Source organism: Anthonomus grandis, chromosome 1, assembly GCF_022605725.1.
Source record: "Anthonomus grandis grandis chromosome 1, icAntGran1.3, whole genome shotgun sequence".
NCBI lineage: Eukaryota > Metazoa > Arthropoda > Insecta > Coleoptera > Curculionidae > Anthonomus > Anthonomus grandis.
The window spans coordinates 8,692,386-8,713,535 of NC_065546.1; the positions used below are offsets into that span (position 1 = coordinate 8,692,386).

Genomic DNA, 21,150 nt, shown 5'->3' on the forward strand with positions numbered 1-21,150 from the left:
TTTTGATTTTAGTCTTATTGCTGTGCGTGGCAGACAGTTAGTAGGGTTTTGTGTATAATTCAGGACAGTACAGGATATACACACCACTGGAAAGACAACACATATACATCCAACTTGAAGCCTGTCCAAGCGTTAAGCTTCATTCTAAGTAGGGCGAGTTTCGCGGATTTTTATCTCGCATATTTTACCCATACACATAAAAGCAAAATTCGTCTACGCGAAAAAGCGGATATTCGCAAAAAAGTTAAAACGATTTCAACTATTTTGCGAATTTCTTCCGTCAGATATGATTTGTTTATTTTAACCTTTAAATCGAAATAAATAAACGGTTGATTTTATCATAGAATAACCAGACAAAGTCTCTCTCGTTAGCCTCTTTAGTCTTCTCTCGTTAGCCTATGATTTTATTCAAAGATATTAACTATTTGTTTTGTGGTCTGTGAGCTCTGTGCAAAAACTAACATAAATAACAAAGTTCAGGAACAATAATCAATAATGGAATACGAAAGACCTAGATGGTAATACCCAAATAACATAAAGTACATTATAGGCCATAAATAATAATTTTTGGTGTTTTCTAGATTTATTGTTACATTTGTAAGAAAATGGTCAAAATTATCTCCATATGCCAATATTTTCAGGTACAGCAGACTGAGGATGAGACTCCAGGAGGAAGCAGGTCTACGGTTTTTATGAAACATATGAATTAAAAAAAATACATAATAATATCTTCGTAAATAATAATTATATTAAAGATGAGCATTCATCACTAAATTATCTTTTTATAAGTGCAAACGGCTAACAGTAACTGTTGTAACATAACACAAAACATCAACAAATAATAATTCCAGGTTATGATATTTACCATAATAAACATAAACATGATAAAAAAGTTAAAATTTCCCGCCCCAAATATTTTTAAATCTGTATTTGACACATTCTGTCAAAAATCTGCGAAATTCGCCCTAGTCAGAATGAAGCTTTAGTCTGGTAAGAGCCAAGAGTTACTGTCAAAAATGTCAAATGACCTCACGGTTAAGGCCTATATTTGTGTTCTGTGGTTAAGGCTGTCGCTTATAACGATTTCGACTAGGCCGCACGGTTTCTATTCGAATGCTCTCGGGGCGAGGAACTGCTCGTATACAGAGTTGCATTTGAAAGAGGAATTCGATAAACCTAACCTCGTTCAATTCGCTCCAATCAACTACCCATTCTGAGAGCTGTTCGCTGTGTGGATTTGAGGTTAGGTTACACAGAACCGACCCTATGAGACAGTTCCAAAATAATTGTACTGAGTGATAGTTTACGAATTTACTCTGATGCAGCCGAACAAAAAAACCAAAAAAACAATCTGCACTGAGTCACTGCAAAGCGAGTCGAACACTGCTCTTTCTTGGTTTTTGCCAGTCCAAATTGTAATTCCGTTCAAGTTCGCAAATATTGGCAAATAAGTAGTTTTTGTTTGTTTATTGTTAATACAATCCGTTTTCAATTATTTTTATTTGTCAGCTGTCAACCGCTATAGCTTTCCTCCTAAGCAGGGTTACTGGCGGTTAAACCGATGACGTCATTTCACGTCTCTCAGTAAATACCTATATAATATCGCTTGTATGATGCGGTATTTACCAATTTTTTATTTAACCCCTATAAACTGTTTATCTATGGTATTTACTTCTGGTTTTAACCACCCCTCGCTTAGACAGGCTCTTGATAAGATTTCCATTTTTTGGGTTTTCTCACAAAGACTAATTTTCTGCAATTTTAGTGAAGGGTTAATTGATAAAGAGTTAATAGTCGACATAATTAAATAAGAGTTTTATCTTGTTGGTACTATGATATTTAAATTTAATATTAATAATCAAAACAGTTTCCAAATCAACTTTTCAGGGAATTATAGCCATATTTAATGGGGATGGAATTCCTTTGTTATAAATAATTCATACATATCAAGACTTAGAATCTGATTAATGGGGCAACCTAAAAATATATGATCTATATCCTCTACTTGACCACATTCAAAGAGTGGATCAGGTTTTATACTTATTTAACAAAGGTGTTGGGATGTTAAACAATGACCCGCTCTCAACCTAATAAGAGAGGTAATATGGAATGTCCAGGAATCCATTTAATTGGTTTGATAATCATATGGGTCAATAAAAGCCTGAAGGATGCGTTAAGAAACAAAATAGCGATTGATCCACCGCATGTAATGATTTCTGAACGCACTCTTATTTATCTGTAAAGTGTACCTAACCTAAAACCAGTAAAACCTAACCTCTCTTTCTCATTTTAAATGCTTGGTTTTTGTTTTGTTTATATTTTCTTTATGTTATTGACGAAAAATATTATAAAAATGCATTCAAAATGCCGAGGAGACCTGTATCCATTTGGGGGTATTAAGCGCTTCCACGTTCCCGATGAACTCGTTTCTTGGTCGACAAGGTTCAATGATTATTCACCGCCAGAATACGAATCTCCGGTATTGCAAAACAAGCCTTGGGCAGATCCTCCTCTTTGTAAGTACTCCTGCAAATTTTCAACCTTTCGTTCAACATCCTTTTAAAGCTGATGCGAAGTTTAAACCGAAATGGAACGCTCTAGATGGGAAAATTAATCGAAAAAGCCACTTGGGCTCTTACAAAGTCAAGAACGGCAGGCCATTAAATCCTGTAGGTAGAACAGGTTTACAAGGAAGAGGTATCTTGGGAAAGTGGGGCCCAAATCATGCGGCAGACCCTATTGTTACTAGATGGAAAGTTACTGATAGCCAAGAAAAAATTCACAATAATTTCACTAATAAGTATGTGCATTGCAATGATAATGCAGAATGTAAGCACTGTTTTATATTAAGGCCTATTTTGCAGTTTTGTGCTATTCAGAGAAGGGATTGTCGGCAATGGGCACTACCAGGAGGTATGGTAGATCCTGGTGAGCAAGTCAGTGAGACATTAAAGAGGGAGTTTATGGAGGAGGCACTTGACAGCCTTGAGGCATCTTTTGGTAAGTGTCTGTATTCCATAAAACTTTAAAATATCCTCCATCAAAAGTAATTAAAAAAAAAAAAACAAAATATATAGGGTCAAATGGGGTAATTGTAAATGAAATATGCAATTTTTATAAATGTCAATATTTTTAAATATATTTGTAAATAATTTGAAAATCATAGGATATATTATAGCCTTCCTTAGAGTCTTTACTTTTGATCTAAGATGGTTTCCATCAAGTTTTATAGAATTATGGTTCATTTACAATTAACCGGTGCTATTTACAATTTCCCCTGATATTTGGGGTAAATGTAAATTTTAGTCTAAATATGGGTGATAATGTTTCAAAACAAAGGGTAATTGGAAACAAATGGGCTGATAATAATTTTTCCTTGACTAACATTATGGTAATTTTATTTCAAGATCTGTCATTTACAATTACCCCATATGCAACATTTACAAATACACCATTAAATAATACTAAACATTTGAAAGTAGTTTTTATTAAAGAAAAGATGCCTACAAAGCCACTTCTTAAAAAAACATAAAGAAAAATAAAAAACTTAACTCTAGTTAACTCAGTTTTTGCCCAATTATGGTCTATTTTTCAAATACACTGACATAGCCAGGAAAAATATACAGCAATTTTCTTTTTGACGAAAATCAAACACTTTTCTTGTGTGGATGGCTTCTAAAGGCCTGATGATGCTCTAACTAGAGCGAAACACGTGTTGCCCATTTAATTACATATTGTGAGACTGTGACTTTGTGTTTTTCTTTGTTTTTTCGTCAATTTTGTGTGTTGATCTCTTAGAGAATAATGGATGAGATTTTTGAATTTTCTTTTTTCCAACTTAATTTTGGGGTCTGGTAAAATTGCTACTATTGAGCTGAACTCAATCTCTGTAGTTGGTTCTTCTCGAGCAGCAAAAACAGTAGAATATTTATCTTCTCTTCCAAAACAATTGACATAGATTTCCCCCTCATCTATAGATACTTGTTCAATGCATACTACATGTTGATAATGGATTGTTTTCCTTGAGCCCCCCAAAAAGTCTACCACTAAAAACATTGCCGGGTTTAGGTTTGTTCCATTCTGGCTGTTCATAATCTACTTCTTTCAACTTTTCTTTTATGCAAGATTCCAGAAAATCAGAATCATCTGATTCATTATCTGAGCTATAATTTGTATAATTTTTTTCATCGAGGTTTTCATTGTCTGAATCAGTTTCAATTGATTTTTCTTTTTCCCTGTCTTTTTTTGTTTCTTCTGTTTCTTTTTTAAATTTTAATTTTTATTTTTCTTGACTTCTTTTTCCCTTCTTTGAGCTTCAATAATTTTCATTTTTTCCACGACTTTTTCATTAGTAAGTATTTCACTGTATTTTACAGATTTTAATCTTGGTACTGGATTAATTCTTCTTTTAACAACCTCTCATTTTTCGTAGCTGGTATTCATTGCTTGACAGAAAATATCCTTTATTTCTTTTTATTTTTTTTTTATTTTTTCAATCTGTTTTGTTATAATTAATTATGTGTGTAAATTTTATAGTAAAATGTTTTAGATGTTATGTTTCTTTGAAATTTAAAGTGAATTTGGAATTTTTTAGTTTTTAGGATGCTTGTACACAAGATTTTGTTATCTTACGTAATATAGCACATTTTCTTTCTTTCTTCTTTCTTTCTTACTTGGGGTTTTAATTGGAGTTTTATGGGTAGAGGTCGAAGGAATAGCAAGTTCAGGACCAAAGATTTTAGAAACGTTTTTTTCCAAATTTATATCAAGTGTGCTGTTTTCTAAGGTAGTATTGGCTTGATTATTTACACTTAATATTTTAAGATTTTCAATAAGAGATTGCCTCGGAGATTGCTCTTCAATATTTTCTGTAAATTGTGTAGGGCTAGTGCATGGTGTGGATGAGTTTTTAGATGATTTTCTTTATACCTTCTTAACAAAACAGGATTAAAATCTGCCCCAGGAAATTTTGTTGAATCGACTGGAAATGTGCCAGTAGAAATAACACCTTTAACGATGTTATCATGTCTCATAGAATCTCTCCAAACCTCTCCTAATAACTCAACAAATTGGGATTTTGATAACCTTATGTTACCTTTACCAATTTGTTTTTTCGTGAAGGTTATTAATTTTTTTGTCCAAGCCGTTTTCACTGGACCGAAGACACATTTATCCAATGGTTGGATCTTTTCAGTCAAATGACTCGGAAATTTTTAAACCTGAATGTTGTTATCAAGTGCCGCATTTACAATACGACAGCTTATGTAAGAACTATGCCCATCATACATTAAAAGAGCTGATTGATTTGGTGTTCCCATGTCCTTCTTTTATTCTGAACCTCTTGCACAAAAGCTGTAGAAAACCATTCAAAAAACTGGGGTTCCACCATCCAACCATTGGATGAAGTAATGTATAGGGTCCCTGGGTAAGCTTTTTCTGAAATCCATCTTGGTTGAACTGCTGCTCCTTTAAATAGTATATAGGGGGCAAATACGAACCATCTGCACAAATTGTTGCCAACACTGAAATGGATTCTCTGCCTGATGCTCCTGTGACATGTACTAAAGCTAAAACCAAAAAGGAAGGTAATACAATGTTAGTTAAAAATTAAGGAAGCTTACATTTTGATTTTCCTTTTTCTCCTAATGCCTTTAGTTTGTGTGGATCAGTACCAAATCCACTTTCATCTGTGTTAAAAATAAATTATGGTTTTTTTTCCAAATTTTAATCCTTAACAAGCTGCGAAAGTTCTTTATAAAAATCGTAAACAACTTCAGGGTCTCTGGCGTCTTTTCTTGATTTTTCTAGTAGTTCGGGTTTTTTTAATGAAATTGAGGGATTCCGTTTTAAAAGCCCGTAGTACCAATCGTCTCCGGGTATACCATCTTTAAAGGGATTTTTAGTTTGAGAAATCTCGACATATTGAGCCACAATATTCTTAATTTCTTCTTTGTCACAGGGATAACCCATCCTAGCACGAGCTTTAATACACTGTACGCCCGTAGACGCCGTACGCCCCACAGTGATGGACGCCCAGCACCTATTTTATCTACAGAGATATTGCGTCCTCTAATTCGATGAAAAATACAGGTTTTGGGAACACCGTAAATGTTTTCAGCTTGTTGATATGTCTTGTTTTTATTGAAAACGTCCTCCACAGCTCTTCTTAGATCTTCTCCGCTATATTGAGGTCCCTGGCGCTTCTTCGTATATTTGCAAGGCATTTCTGAGAAAAAAACAGTTATTTATAATTACCCTTAATTTATTTTTACAATTTCCCCATAACAAAAATTTTTTGGGGTAATTGTAAATTATCAAAAATATACAAAAACACTTTTGTCAAAAAGACACAATTGTTGCTAGTCAGATACTAAGATGGCTAACTTACCTTTAAAAATATTTAGAATAAGTATTAATCAATACACACTCAAAATTTTTACGAAAACATTCAACGTTTATAAAACTTTTAGTTTTTTCGACACATTTCAAAAACACGTGCGTCCTCATCCCACGAAATACAAATGCAACCTGATCATGTACATTATAGCCCAAGGTTAAAACATTGCTGCAGAAGCACCATCTACATTTTAAAGCCCGCGGCTATTTGACAAACACGCCTTTTACATTTACCCCGTTTTTACAATTACCCCACTTGACCCTATATATATAGTGTGTTCGAAAAATAGATGGAGATGTTTCAATGGGTGATTCCTTGTAAAAAAATATGAGAAAAAGTTTCTATAAACATTGGTATGAAAATGCACAGTTTTCAAGATACAGGGTGATAAATTTTTCTTAAAAATATTAATTGTTGTGTGTCTGAGAGCTTTGTCCCCACCTCGGGAGTGCCCCAGGGTAGCAATCTAGGACCTTTATTTTTTATAAGCTTTATTAACTCTTTACCCGACTGCCTCTCCTGCTCGGCTGGCTTATTGTTCGCGGATGATTTCAAATTCTTTAAGACTATTACATTACGTGAAGACTGCGACAGCCTCCACTTGGATATTGAGAGTATTAGTAACTGGTTCAAAACCTATGGAATGTCATTGAATGTTAATAAATGTTCTGTAGTATCATATACAAGAAAAATCAATCCAGTAGGGTATAACTATCATATTAGCGGCATTAAATTAAACCATTCCATTAAAACCAGAGACTTGGGTGTTGTTTTTAATTCGAATTTCAAGTTTAATAGTCATTTCATGTACATTATACAAAAGGCTCTTAAATCTTTGGGTTTTATAATTAGAAACAGCAAGAATTTTGAAATACCAATTATAATAAGATTATATAATGCCTTGGTGAGACCGCACCTGGAATATGCGTCACATATCTGGATGCCTATGACAATAACACATATTGATCCAATTGAAAAAGTTCAAAAAAGATTTGCTAGGTATCTTTATGTTAGAAAGCACAATGAATATCTTTATATGATCTCATATACGAGTATGCTTAAGACTTTTATGATGGAATCTCTTTTGCATAGGAGAAAACAACAAGCGGTGATATATTTGTTCTTTATTATAAATAACATTAAATATTGTAACTGTGATCTTAAAAACTTCATCAAAGTAAATGTACCAAAAGTCCATTTAAGGATGAATGAACCAGTAAATATAGTGGATAATGAACCAGTTCCTTAATCAAGTTCATGTGGATTTATTTAATATGTCTTCTGCAGATCTAAGGCTGATCCTTAAAAATAGATATAGGTATAATATAGATTTATAGATACAGTGGTATCCTATATATTTTTTTATTACAAACCATGTTATATTTATATTTATTTTAATTTTGTTTTTCGTTGTATTTTGTAGTATTTTAAGGTTTTAATTTAATTTTTGTTGCTGCCTTTACATGTAATTACTGTCTGCTCAGTGTTTGTAAACAGAATCATAAATAAATAAATAAATAAATAAATATTAATTATTTTTCTAGGAGAACTGACACTTGTCAATATCAAACCTCCATGCAGAAATTATTTTTTGTTTTCCAAGGCACCGGTGATTACCAAAAATTAATAAACCAATTATGTCCAGTGGCATGCAATAAAACGGTATTTATATTTTTTGTCGAAAACGAAGTGAGATACGAAAAAAATACAAGAGGCCAAAAAGTTGTATTTTTAAATGCTTAATCAAACAACAAATATTAAAGTTAAAAAAAAACAGTGGTGTATATTTTTTTGCTAAGATGTCGCCACTGGATCTTATAATTTCAATCTAATTAGGGCTAAATTAGCCTCTTAATACAACAAGTAATACTGCCAAATTTCAAAAGAATCGAAGAAATTTTTTTTAATATTAATAAAAAAATTATATTTAAAAAAAAATTTATCAGTCTGTATCTTGAAAACTGTGCATTTCTGGACCCATTTTTATAGAAACTCTTTCTCATATTTTTTTACAAGGAATCATCCATTAAAATATCTCCGTCTATTTTTCGAACACTCTGTATATATATATATATGTTGTTGCAGAACAAAGAAAATTAGATGAGGAAATGATAAAGCAATTCTTTTCATTTGGCTCAGAAATTTACAAAGGTTATGTGGATGACCCCCGAAACACTGACAATGCATGGATGGAAACTGTGGCTGTGAATTTCCATGATGATAATGGACAACATGTTGGCAAGTTTGACTTAAGAGCAGGTGATGATGCTGCAAATGTTAAATGGATGGATATTGATAGATCTTTGGCATTATATGCCAGCCATTCTGAGCTTGTTAAGACGGTTGTTGAAAAGTTGGGAGCACATTGGTGAGAGAAAAATAAGTGTAATCAAGCAAAGCTAATTTTAAATTAAAAGTTACAATGTATATTTGAATTTCCATGGAAAAAAAATATATTCAACTTTTTTTTTAGATTATTGTAAAATAAACTATATAATACAATGTTGATAGGTTAATAAAGAAGATTGACCTGTATTACTGTATATTTTCCTAATAGGCTTTTTTTATAACCAAGACTTATGTTTAACCCCATCTCATGATATAAATATTGCAGCAAAGTAAAAAAAGAATAAAAGAGTCAGATTGCTATTGTGCTTTTTGAATAATTCTTAGTATCTTCCTGAAATGTGTTTGGGGGGGAAAAGACAATGTAAGTCATTTATTATATGAATAATTGAATCTACAGGAAATTGTCTGAAATATTTTATAGTTAAATTAGGTAGGTGTAATTATGCTGAAGTGAGTTAAGTAGATTTATGTATTGTAGTAGCCCTAATAGCAAAGTCTATATATTTCAAGTCTGCTCACTCTAGAAATTCCTACTAGACTAGACATTAATTCTTACTAAGTAAGCATCTCATCAGCGGATTTGGTTATAGGGTGGTATCCCATCACTCTAATCTTGCCATTGGAATGTTATTAAACACAATAAGGAAAACTGCCGGCTGGAGTCTAAATACTACCAGTGTCCTTTAATAGCAACATCGTCACAGGATTTTGGTCTTTCAATTTTAGATTCATAATCCTTTTTAAACAAAGGTTTTTGAGATTCATGATTTGTCTTTCGTATTTTAATTTGAATGTAGACCATCCTTATCTTTTTGGATTTACCTCTTCTTAGTGAGAATAGGTAATATCAATGTTAGAATACTAACGTTTGTTTTTAAGTTTCTATTTGGTTTGCTTTAATAAAGTCAAAAACGAAACACCTTAAATTTGCATTTTTTATGTAATTCTTTAAATTGCTACGTAGTTCTCTAATTTACTTATTTCTTCGAACGAAGCGCCTCATATAATAACGATCGAACTTCACAGATAGGTTCGTTTGATCGAATAATTCCTTACCAATGTTTAGAAAGATGTGATATTTCTTTTTCTTGAACATCTGCACTAATAGTGGAATAAAATCGCCTTAAAATTATGACTTTTCGTGATACAAAAGTATAAATTAATGAAACTCATCATATTGTAGAGGACCTTCTGGAGCATCGAAAATGGGAAAGTACAACTTTTTTTAGTAGGGCCGAACTTTGAAAATGGCCCTTAAACATGTCCAAAAGCAAATTAAAAAAACTACGTTTTTCTAAACATAAACCGTTGTATTTACATAAATATGTGACATAGAAATCTGATTCTTTTGCACAGATATAGCCTAAACATTAGCGCATCTGGTGGCAATAAAGGAATTTTAAAAATGTGAAAAGGTTTTTTGTTTTTAAGTTAGGAATATGAAATTTTCAAAATGGGGCATCCAAAACTTCACCCTGCGGTGAGATATGCGAAATATTGAAAATTTTTATACATATATATCGAATTAAATGTAGCCAGAACATGTGAACTTAAACTGTTACAAAGATATGAATTTTTATATAACGGCCAATGGACGCGCGCTGATGCTGGCAGCGGCTACCCGGGCTACCAGTCTAAATATAACCAAGGTTTGCGGTGCAAACTTTTTTATCGCTGCAGCATTTTAACCCTTCTTTTAGGCATACACATTTATTCATATCATCAGAGCACTGTTTATCCTTGCAGAAGAGGTCCAATATTTGTCTTATATCCCCAGGTATGGGATCAGCAGTCATTAGATTTACAACGGGCTCCAGAATATGGTTAATTTTGGTCCAACCAAAATTAATGGGGTCAAGGGTAGGCATAATAGGTATACGACTGGAAGTCCATATACGCAGTTGCAATATGCACCTAAAATGTTTATAAGTTTTTTTTTGTAAAAGTATCTAAATTTAAATTATAAGTACACTAACCTTAGTACATGCTGATAAAATGCGTCGTCTGTTGGTGGAAGTTTTGATGCGGACTTATTCGAAGTTGTTGTGAGTTGGTACCTCAGTGCATTAAGTGTGTTAATGTCCTTGTTTTTATTTTTATATAAAGCCAGTGCAAAATTTGTGGCAATATCAACTGCTTCAGTTATAGGCATGGAGTGTAGATTTGAAGGGTTTTACATTTTTGTATATTTTTTGAAAATACGTCATAGGCTGTTTTTTTTACCAATTTTAAACATTGCGTTTGTTGGGTCACACCCTGTTAACACATGCAGGGCTGGTAAACACGGGCAAATTTGATATCCTAGTTTATTTACTATTTCGCATATCGAAATAATCCTTTTTTTGTTGCCTTGTCCTAATTCGATCAAAAGGTCTTTTTTTTCCGAATTAGCTTTTATATATTCAGAATAGTAAAAAATTAGTAATATGACAACGTCGGTATCTACAGACTTTACTAACACGTTTTCTTGAAGCATTTGATATTCATATAAAACATGAAGTATAATTCGTGTATCAGCCTCATCATGATTTGCTATCATGATTGTAACACCATTCTTGTCGACTAAAAAACATGAGTCTGGATTCTCAAAACCACCAGCAATGATCAGAGTTTCTTCTGTTTGCATAAGATCAGGTGAATTTTTTAGAAGATAAGCGGTCAGAAATTTTAGTAGATATCGTTTATTTTCTGACAATCTCAAAAAAATTCCTAAATTTTACCACCTTCCTACATCCAGAAACTTCATATGCATGCGCATCTGTAAAATCAAATCTGCTACGTCTTTCCAATGACTTGACGGATTCATCATATTTATCAAAAACCACTGTTATTCTTATTTTTCCAAACTTTCTTATTGAAAGAATTTGTTTCAGAAAAATACATGCGAGTTCATTAAAAGTGGAAAATGATTTTTCATTAAGAAGAAAGAAAGAAGAAGAAAGAAAATGTGCTATATTACGTAAGAATAATCTTGTGTACAAGCATCCTACAAGCTAAAAAAACAAAACAAAAATACAATTTCAAAAATTGACAAAACAATGAACAAAATTAAACACAAGAAGACAAAACTTTTTGAACATACTTGAATTAAAGATAACTAAATAAAACAATCAATTACTAAATAAAGGTAAACTTGTTGACAAAACTAGAGAAGAAAAAAGGAAAAGAAACTTTCCAAGGTTAAAACCTATCATTAAAAAAGTCATCCAGGTTATAATATGCTTTAGCCAATAAAAGCGTCTTTAATTCTCTTTTAAATTTCTTAACATCCGATATATGTCTAACACGTAGAGGAACATGATTGTAAATTTTTTTACTTATGTAAATTAATGAGTTTTTGGTAAGGGAAGACGTAGGAATAGGTAGGGGAACATCATTTACACGACGAGTCAAATGGCCAGTGTCAGAGGGTAGTTTGGGAATTTTGTGAATAAGAGCAGCTGTTTCTAAGATAAAGAGTGAAAAAAGAGTTAGGATTTTTTCAGAAATGAAGAGGGGTTTGCATGAATCTCTTAACTTAGCAGAACACAGGTATCTAACTGCTTTTTTTTAAATAACAAAGATAATGTTAAGTAGCCCCTTATTGGTTGAATCCCAAAAAGGCAAGCCATACCGAATACGAGATTCAATAAGTGAAAAGTACACTGAACGTGCAACCACCCCTCCGAGCTCTTGTTTTGCCATTCTTACTGAAAAACATCCAGAAGATAATTTCCCAGCTAAATGTAAAATATGATCTTCAAACCGAAGGCGACCATCAATGGTAATTCCTAGGAACTTGCAGCACTCTTTATTCTGCAAGAGGCAATTTTCGTCAAACATCAGACCCTGAACATTGCACTTAAACCCCATAATATACGTCTTTCTTACATTTAACTCAAGCCTGTTGGAAGCACACCACCCTGATAAAATCTAAAGGTCTTCAAGGATACAAGTCTTAATATAATCAGAATTTTTATGGCTCCATAGTATGGTGGTATCATCAGCAAATTGAACCACCTTGCCCTGCAGTTTCAATGAACTCAAGTCATTCACATACAGTAAAAATAACAGTGGTCCCAACACTGAACCCTGGGGAACGCCGCATTTTAGGGATCTAGAAGCAGACAAACGCCCAGACACTGTAACCTTCTGAGTACGATTTGATAGATAGGACTCAAGCCATCGCAACGCTACGCCCCTAAAACCATATTTATCGAGCTTAGATAACAGTATTCCATGATCCACACAGTCAAATGCTTTGGATAGATCACAAAACACTGCCGCAAAGCAGTGTCAGGTCCTTGAATAAGACACATCCGATTTTAATCGATCGGCAGAAAAGTGCCCACTGTACGCGACACTCCACACGCCGTGTATGAGCGCCCTTTTATAGTATACGCATGCCGGCGCCGCGCCTGCAGTTCATTTGAATTTATAGAACGCATTTTTAGGCTTCTATTAGAAAAATCATATTTCTCTAACCGTTCAAGTTAGCAACTTAATTTTTTTTTAAAACTTTCCACATGTTATGGCTTCATTTCATTCGATATATATGTATAAAAATTTTCAATATTTCGCATAGCTCACCGCAGGGTGAAGTTTTAGATGCCCCATTTTGAAAATTTGATATTCCTAATTTAAAAACAAAAAACCTTTTTATATTTTTAAAATTCCTTAATTATCACCAGATGCGCTTATGTTTAAGCTATATCTGTGCAAAAATTCAGATTTCTACGTCACATATTTATGTAAATACAACGGTTTATGTTTAGAAAAACGCAGTTTTTCTAATTTGCGCTTAGGCACGCTTAAGGGCCATTTGCAAAGTTCGGTCATACTAAAAAAAGTTGTACTTTATCATTTTCGATGCCCCAGATGGTCCTCTACATGATGGTATAAGTTTCATTTAGTTATACTTTTGTATCACGCACCCTTAGAAATAAGCGACTTTTAGGAGCGATTTTATTCCACTATAAGGAATCATTACAAGAGAGTGATAATATGTAATTTGAATCAGAAAGGCTCGAATTTAACGATTTTAATGACGAGTAATAATTGCTAAATTATTTTGTAAAAAGAAGGAAGTTGTTGCAGGATAGTACGAAATAATCGAACCAACATGTTCGGAGCAAAATGTTTATTATTAGCTTAGGAGAGCGCTTTCGGCAATTTGTGGCCTTTCAAGGTTCTAAGGATTTTTTGGAATAAAAACAAATAATAAACAAAGACAATATTGCAATTATTTGGTAGTATGACGCTGTCGGCTTATGGCAAATGGGAATATTCAATTTCAGAAGTCGTGAAGATACGTGCCTACATTCACGTGCTTCTAGGCGGTAAGCTCTCCCATATTAGTAAAAGTCAAAACATTGGTCTCACCTAACCAAACTTTTTTATAACTGGTTAGAGTATGTTTCATTTACTTTTGTTTACTAGAGTTTAAGGATTTTCCTAAGTAAAAAATACCATAATGAGTGCTGAAACATCCAATGCGAATACCGAAGAGTACGAAGGACGTCTCCTAGAATTGATAAAGGATAAACCAGAAGGAATTTCCAATACAAATCTGAAACAGTGTTTGTCAGATGTGCCCCTCTCTGATCTGACAATTGTCATTAACAAATTATTAAAAAGCGGCACCTTAGAATTGTTCAAGACCAAAGATGATCTGCTCTACAAGTTTAAAGATCCGTCTAAAAAAACTACTGTTAAAGGCTCTGACAATGAAGAGAAAATTGTTTATAAGATTATAGAGGAGGCTGGAAATAAAGGTATATGGATAAGGGACATAAGGTAAGCTTTGTAATAGAAAATGTATTGGGTTTTTGATGAAATACTGGTAATGAAATACTTTTCTTTTAACCCTTTAAGTCAGCATTACTCAAAGTGTGCTCTGCGAAACCTCTGGTAGGGCTCTGCCAGCATTCATAATAAATTCAGTTCAGTTCAGTATATATTACGGTAATTAACCAATTTACAAAATAAATATAGTATATAAAATATTTAACAAAATAAGGTCTTATATTGCAATAAAGCACTTGAAGTATTAGTACTATCATTAAATATCTAGCATAAATAACAGATAACAGGTAACATCAATAAAATTAAATAAAATATAAGGACAATGATGGTTTAAAACAGAGTAACTGCATTAGAAAAGAAGACACACTTTAAGCAAAGTCAAGATATAAAATTATATTGCACCTAAGCAGATTTTGAAACTCGTTGAAGTGAACTCAGAGAACAATGAAACAAATCTATACTGACACTATTTGAGTTAATCATCATTCTACCTATTGCAGTTTTCACCATACAGTGTACGATGTTGTTCAAGGTAGAATAATCTAGTCTATCTGAGCACTGTAGTAGGAGGAACATTTAAATTAAGCTGACACAACAACTCAGGAGACTGTATTACACTGTTAAGAATCTTGTATGTTGTGACAATATCACAGTTTTTACGTTGAGTCTCCAACTTTTCAATGTTCAGCAATCTATACATTTCACTGTAATTAATATCAATACAAGGAATATTAAGCTTGTAAGCAATGTATCTTATGAATTTACGTTGAACTTTTTCTAGACACATTATATATTTAGCATAATAAGGTGACCATATACATGAATTCAACTCAAGTTGACTGCGAACCAATGAAAAATACAGAAGTTTGATGGAATCAATACTGCTGAAATCATGAGTGTGCCTCTTAATAAAACCCAACATTTTGTAAGCCTTATTACACAGGTTTTCAATATTTTTTGAAAAAGTTAGTCTGCAATCAAATAGCACCCCAAGATTACATATCTCTGATACCTTCTCAATAAGTGAACTCTTTAGATGGTACTGATGAAATGGTGGACTAAAACTCCTGGTAAATTGAATATATTTGCATTTTTTAGCATTTAGGACCATTCTATTGTTCTTGCACCATAATTCAAATTTGTGAAGATCAGAACAAAGTTCATGATGTGCGAAGTTACTGTCTATAATTCTAAAAATCTTAACATCATCAGCAAAAAGCAACACATTACAATAATCAAAACAATGAACAACATCATTAATAAAAAGATTAAATAAAAAATGGGGCAAGATGGGCACCTGAGGAACCCCAGAAGTCACTGGAAAAGGACTAGAATAAAAGTTATTTATCTTTACAATCTGTGTTCTTCCAGACAGATATGACTTCAACCAGGCCAAAAGACAACCACCAATGCCATAGAGTGACAACTTTGCAACCAGGAGAGAATGATTGACCCTGTCAAAGGCCTTGGAAAAGTCAGTATATATGGAATCAACCGACATACCGAATGCAATTGAATACCGAATGAATTCATGTATTAAAGTGGACCTATATCTATCTTTTTTGTAAGATTATTAATAAACAATTCACATATAACTGCTTTTGCTTTTAGTTTAGAGTTTAGGGTTCCCTTAAAAATTAAGTTTTTTTAAAGGGTTCCGTCACGAAAAATGTTTGAGTAACACTGCTTTAAGTTAAGTAAGAGGTTCATAATTTATTTTAGAGGTTAAGAAGTTATTATTATTTAACTGAAATAAAATAAAGTTTAACCCTTTGCCTACACACTGGTTATCTGGACCCATACATACATTAACTAAATATAGTGCTTGGAAATCTAAAAAATAAGGTGATAGGATTACCTAATAGGTATTGGTAGTTGTTAGACCACTTAAGTTTATAATAGTAAATGTAATATATATAATAGTAATATGTATATAGCATTACACTTTTTGCAGTTGTCTTTGAGCAGTGACTGTGATCTGAGAAGGGTCCAGATGACCAATATCTATAGGTAGTATAGAATCAAACATAATTTCTATATTCTATTTTGAACATATAAAAACATAGAAGTATGAAAAACAGCAAACATTACTTTTAAAATCTTGTTTAAGTGTATACCTACATTTGCTTTAGTGCACAGTGGTAAACATGTTCTGTTTGGGTTTTCCTGATGTTTTACTGTGAATTTTTCTTTTTTACTAACTAGGTAAAAAAACAGATCCTTTTCCAATCTTATCAGAGACCTATGTACATTGATCATGGTATATACATATAGTGTAATGATTGTTCACTTCAGTTTATTGATGTCAGGATGCAATAAATACAGTATTCACATAAGTCAGATCAGATAAAATATAAAATACATAGTTAAACTTAACTCTATACTTGATATAATAATACACATATTAAAATGTAAAACATTATATATAAAATACTTAAAATATTACAGCATTAGAACAAATATTTTACTTAATACTTGAGATCTATCTAGGAATTCCATCATTTTAAATAAAAAATATGAAATTACAAAACATAGGAAAGAACAGAAGATCATTAAGAGCTGGTAGATCATCACAACAAGGAACCATCCAGATACTCTTCCTGGGAATAATATGATCCAAGCAATATAAAGTTCTTTGACTTTTATTTTAAATTTAGATATGGGCAGTTGTCAAATTATTGCCAGTCTCTCCAGTCTTCAATAATTTGGGGCTCTAAAGTGTGTATATTATGAATACCTTCATGAGTTTATAATTTATGCACATTGCATTTCACATAAACAAGATTAGTATAAATATACTGACAGGGTAATGTAAATATTTTTAGATCCACAAAGACCTGTTTGCAGTCTGCTCTGTATGGTAGACCTGCCACAATACGAACAGCCCTTCTCTGCAGTCTGAAAACGTCCGCTGCTCCCCTACTATGACCCCAAGCAAGAATAGCATAGGAGATGTGTGAATGACACAAAGAAAAATATACCTATTTCAAAATGAAAGTGATGACACAGGATGAAAGCCCACAAAGCAAGAATGTGTTGCTTGAGAGCTTTGCCACTAAGAAGGTGGTATGAGCATTCCACAGCAGACCAGGATCCAGCAGAACACTAAGGAATTTAGCACTGGGGGCAGGGGGCATGCTTAAACGCTCTCTCTCTGACTCAACACCAGCAAATCTCACCCTCTGGCAGGATTCTCATAGGTAGTTTTTCATCAAGGCTATACTAGAGACACTGAAATTATATTTACTTAATTTAGCTATGAGAATCTCATGGGACACTCAATCAAACGCTTTACTCAAATCGCAAAAGTTGGTATCATCCAACTTAGTTACCAATCAATAGTTAAATCAAATAACAATAGTTACCCTTCTCAAAACCATCCTGGACCTAAACAACCAGATTCAAAATACCCTGGACAGTATATTTAGTTGCTTTCTAAAGCCAAACTGAGATTTCTTAAAAAGCCCATTAGCCTCAAAGAAGTCTGAAATTCTTAGAGCCAGATATTTTTCAAATATTTTTGAAAATATAGGTAACAGAGAGATAGGTCTATAATTAGATTCTAGATCTGGCTCCCCCTTTTTAAAAACTGGAATGACAACCGCAGTTTCTAAAACCTTAGGAATAGGAGTACGCCTATGTAGCTCGGAAGCAATATTTAAAAAATAATGATTAAATTCATCAGGTGTTATGTTGGCCAGTAGTTACAGGCTTTGCGCTGCCCCTATTTTCATTAATAATAGTCCACATTGTTTTTATTGGGTTATCGCTATGAGAGTGAGAAATTTGTTGGTCATTGTTAGCTTTCCTTGCAGCTTTTATTGCTGTTCGGTATTAATTTTTAATCTTTTTTAAGTAATCTTTCAAGTAATGGGGTGCATCAAGCTGTTTATTAAGTTCAACAAAGAACTGAATATTATTTCGCATTGTTCTCAAGTCTCACTCCACTCTCACTCCAATAAAATTCTAAATATTTTCTAAATTATTAGATTTTGATATAGGACATATATATCCCGATGATTAGCTTTTTTTGCTCTTTTTAAGAATATTATATAACATAGTGTATTCCTTTTAAAAAAAACTTAAATATTGCGGGTTGAAAATTAAAAAATCTTATTACCTGAGACACCCTGTATAAATTTAAAATACCCGGTCACCGTCGGAGGTAGTATTGTTAAGTCGTGGTAGGAATTTCATTGAAAAGTCTTAATTACCAGCATTACAAAATACTGGATTTATGCCGAGGACATAAATTTGCTTTAAAAAAATACAAAATTTTAATTTCTGTCTAAGCTACATAAAATTCGGATAAGTAGTTCTTATGACAGTTACCTTTATTTCTCCCAAGGAACCTAAAAAATATACGGGTTGTCCCATTTAAAATTCTGGTGTTAAAGTCGGTATGCAGCACTTTTTAAACACCCTGGATTGATGAAACTCATTTAAAACGAAAACACTTCTGTCAGAAAAATTTTTTGCACAACCTGTATTTCTGATAAACCATCCTGTACATATTCAGAAATATAGGTGTGGAGGCTTAAAAGGTAAACAGCCAAGAATGCAAAAGAATTTATTAATCTGTAGGCCTAATAGCAAAGAAGTTTGGAATCTATTGAGGCTTCGCTTATTTACACTTGTCTAGGTCTAAAGATCAGAAGGACTAATAATAATCAAGACATTTAAATTTGTACATATGCTATCTAATCTATCTAAATATGTATGCTGTAAAATGCAATTTATGAGACATTAAGAGAGATTACTGTGCAACAACTTATATTTTTAATTCTAATTTTCCAAAACATTGAACAACACTATTTTCAAATTGGTTAATAATATAGAGAAATCAAAACTCCATACTCTCAGCACTTGAAACTTTGAATTTTTTTATAATTATACCTATGTCATAATTCTGCCTTGTCTTAGTTATGATTTTTGACCAATTGTAATTGTGTATTTTAAAAAATAGCAAATTGAATAAATAATAAGTTTAGTCCTTTTACAAGATAAGTAATATAATAATAGATATAGTTGCTTCCACAAATATTTTTTAATATTTTGTGGTTTATCAAAGGTGCCAATGGTGGAGCCTTCCAGTGCTATAAAAGAAACCACAAATATTATTGGCGGAACGAACTATTACAACCTTTTAATTTAAAATATATGTTGGTACTACCAAAAGTTTAAATCAAACATTGCCAAACGTTGAAGCTTTTTGCCAAATTTGTCCTATTTTTTTTCCAAAGATAAGCCTAGGGTTTCTGCCTTGTTTCATACAGAAATTCAATATACTCTTATTGTCTTAAAATTATATTAAACTTTTTTTTCGTTTTGTTTTTTACATAATATTAAAATCTCTTAAGTCAATGAATATATCTAGTCCTAAAGCTTCTTTAATTATTTTCCTAAATGAAATAAAAAGTTTAATTTAATTATAATAATACATTGCTTTTTAATATTCAACCAATTTTCACTCTTAGTTATGTTTCTGCAAATTTTAGGTTCAAGTCAAACCTAAACATGACACAGCTAAATAAAGTATTAAAAAGCCTGGAAACTAAAAAGATAATAAAGGCTGTAAAATCTGTAGCTGCAAGTAAAAAGAAAGTTTATATGCTATATGATCTGGAACCAGACAGTTCTGTCACTGGTGGAGCTTGGTACCAAGATCAAGATTTTGAAAGTGAATTCGTTGATGTGCTTAGTCAACAGTGCCATAGATTTCTAGTACAAAGGATGGAAGATGCTGTTAGCCAAGGTAAAAATGATAGAAATAGTTGTACTGTAGGTAATTCAAATGCAAAAATTATTTATTATCAATTTATTTAATATAAAATTTACTAATATTGGTTAAACTTTTTTTTTAACTTTAGGTGGTGGTCCTCTCATGATCAGAAACCGCTCTTATGCGACATCTTCTGAGGTCCAAAAATTTATCAGCGATTTAGGGATTAGTAAAGTGTCCCTTAGCATTACAGATATGGAAAGTATCCTTTACACTCTGGTACTAGATAATAATGCTGAACGAACTGCAGCCTTGAATGGGAATGGCTTCCTCTATAAAGCCACCAATAAGTTTTTACCTAGCCCAGGACTGGTCAAAACAACTTGCGGATTATGTCTGGTTGCAGATAAATGTGCCGCAGCTGGGTCAGTAAATCCTCGAGTTTGTACTTACCTTACTGATTGGCTCAATGGCAGCTAAATATAAGATATGTTTATGTTTTTTAATTAAATATTATGATTAAGTCTCAGTGTATTTCTTTTATTTTAATTGACCTAAAAAAAAATTAGTTATTGTTAGTATAAATAAGTTTTTATTGGCTTAACCCAGATATTACTACTGTCCTTTTAAAAGGCAATCGATAAAATGTCGTTATATCGATAACTTTAACTTAGCGTTGATAGATGGCGTCTGTGATATTTATTGTCAAACATATCTATTTAAAGATTTCATCAGTCGCTCGCACCATAACTTCATTTACGTACCGGGTTTGCATTGTTTTGTTTTGTTTTTTTTATGAAACATGGATATCGCTGATTGGAAGTAAGTTTTTTTATTACTTATTAAACATAAGCACTTTAGGCAATATGATTTTGTTAATTCATTTACTTGAATCACA

The 21,150-nt window shown here is 32.5% G+C and overlaps 2 protein-coding genes across 4 annotated transcripts; both read left to right on the forward strand.

Moving 5' to 3' along the window:
- The first annotated feature begins 1,398 nt into the window (after nt 1-1,398).
- LOC126741567 (ADP-ribose pyrophosphatase, mitochondrial) lies at nt 1,399-8,932 on the forward strand. 3 transcript variants are annotated; one of them, XM_050448048.1, is made up of 5 exons: nt 1,399-1,403; nt 2,304-2,516; nt 2,566-2,800; nt 2,852-3,000; nt 8,483-8,932. In XM_050448048.1, the coding sequence occupies exons 2-5, from the start codon at nt 2,327-2,329 to the stop codon at nt 8,767-8,769; spliced, it is 861 nt and encodes a 286-aa protein (XP_050304005.1). In that variant the 5' UTR covers nt 1,399-1,403; nt 2,304-2,326; the 3' UTR covers nt 8,770-8,932. The 3 variants fall into 3 exon arrangements, with proteins under 3 accessions (XP_050304005.1, XP_050304014.1, XP_050303995.1); XM_050448057.1 differs by lacking the exon at nt 1,399-1,403 and having other exon boundaries at nt 2,254-2,516; nt 2,602-2,800; XM_050448038.1 differs by lacking the exon at nt 1,399-1,403 and having other exon boundaries at nt 2,256-2,516.
- Nucleotides 8,933-14,101: 5,169 nt separating this feature from the next.
- LOC126741557 (probable DNA-directed RNA polymerase III subunit RPC6) lies at nt 14,102-20,781 on the forward strand. The gene is made up of 3 exons (XM_050448026.1): nt 14,102-14,521; nt 20,029-20,285; nt 20,401-20,781. The coding sequence occupies exons 1-3, from the start codon at nt 14,199-14,201 to the stop codon at nt 20,730-20,732; spliced, it is 912 nt and encodes a 303-aa protein (XP_050303983.1). The 5' UTR covers nt 14,102-14,198; the 3' UTR covers nt 20,733-20,781.
- Nucleotides 20,782-21,150: the final 369 nt, after the last annotated feature.

Coding starts and splice junctions, on each gene's coding strand:
- LOC126741567 (XM_050448038.1), top strand. CDS start 2,294: ATGCTTGGTTTTTGTTTTGTTTATATTTTCTTTATGTTATTGACGAAA. Junction 2,517..2,565: donor TTGGGCAGATCCTCCTCTTT/GTAAGTACTCCT, acceptor ATCCTTTTAAAG/CTGATGCGAAGTTTAAACCG. Junction 3,001..8,482: donor CAGCCTTGAGGCATCTTTTG/GTAAGTGTCTGT, acceptor ATGTTGTTGCAG/AACAAAGAAAATTAGATGAG.
- LOC126741557 (XM_050448026.1), top strand. CDS start 14,199: ATGAGTGCTGAAACATCCAATGCGAATACCGAAGAGTACGAAGGACGT. Junction 14,522..20,028: donor ATATGGATAAGGGACATAAG/GTAAGCTTTGTA, acceptor TGCAAATTTTAG/GTTCAAGTCAAACCTAAACA. Junction 20,286..20,400: donor GGAAGATGCTGTTAGCCAAG/GTAAAAATGATA, acceptor TTTTAACTTTAG/GTGGTGGTCCTCTCATGATC.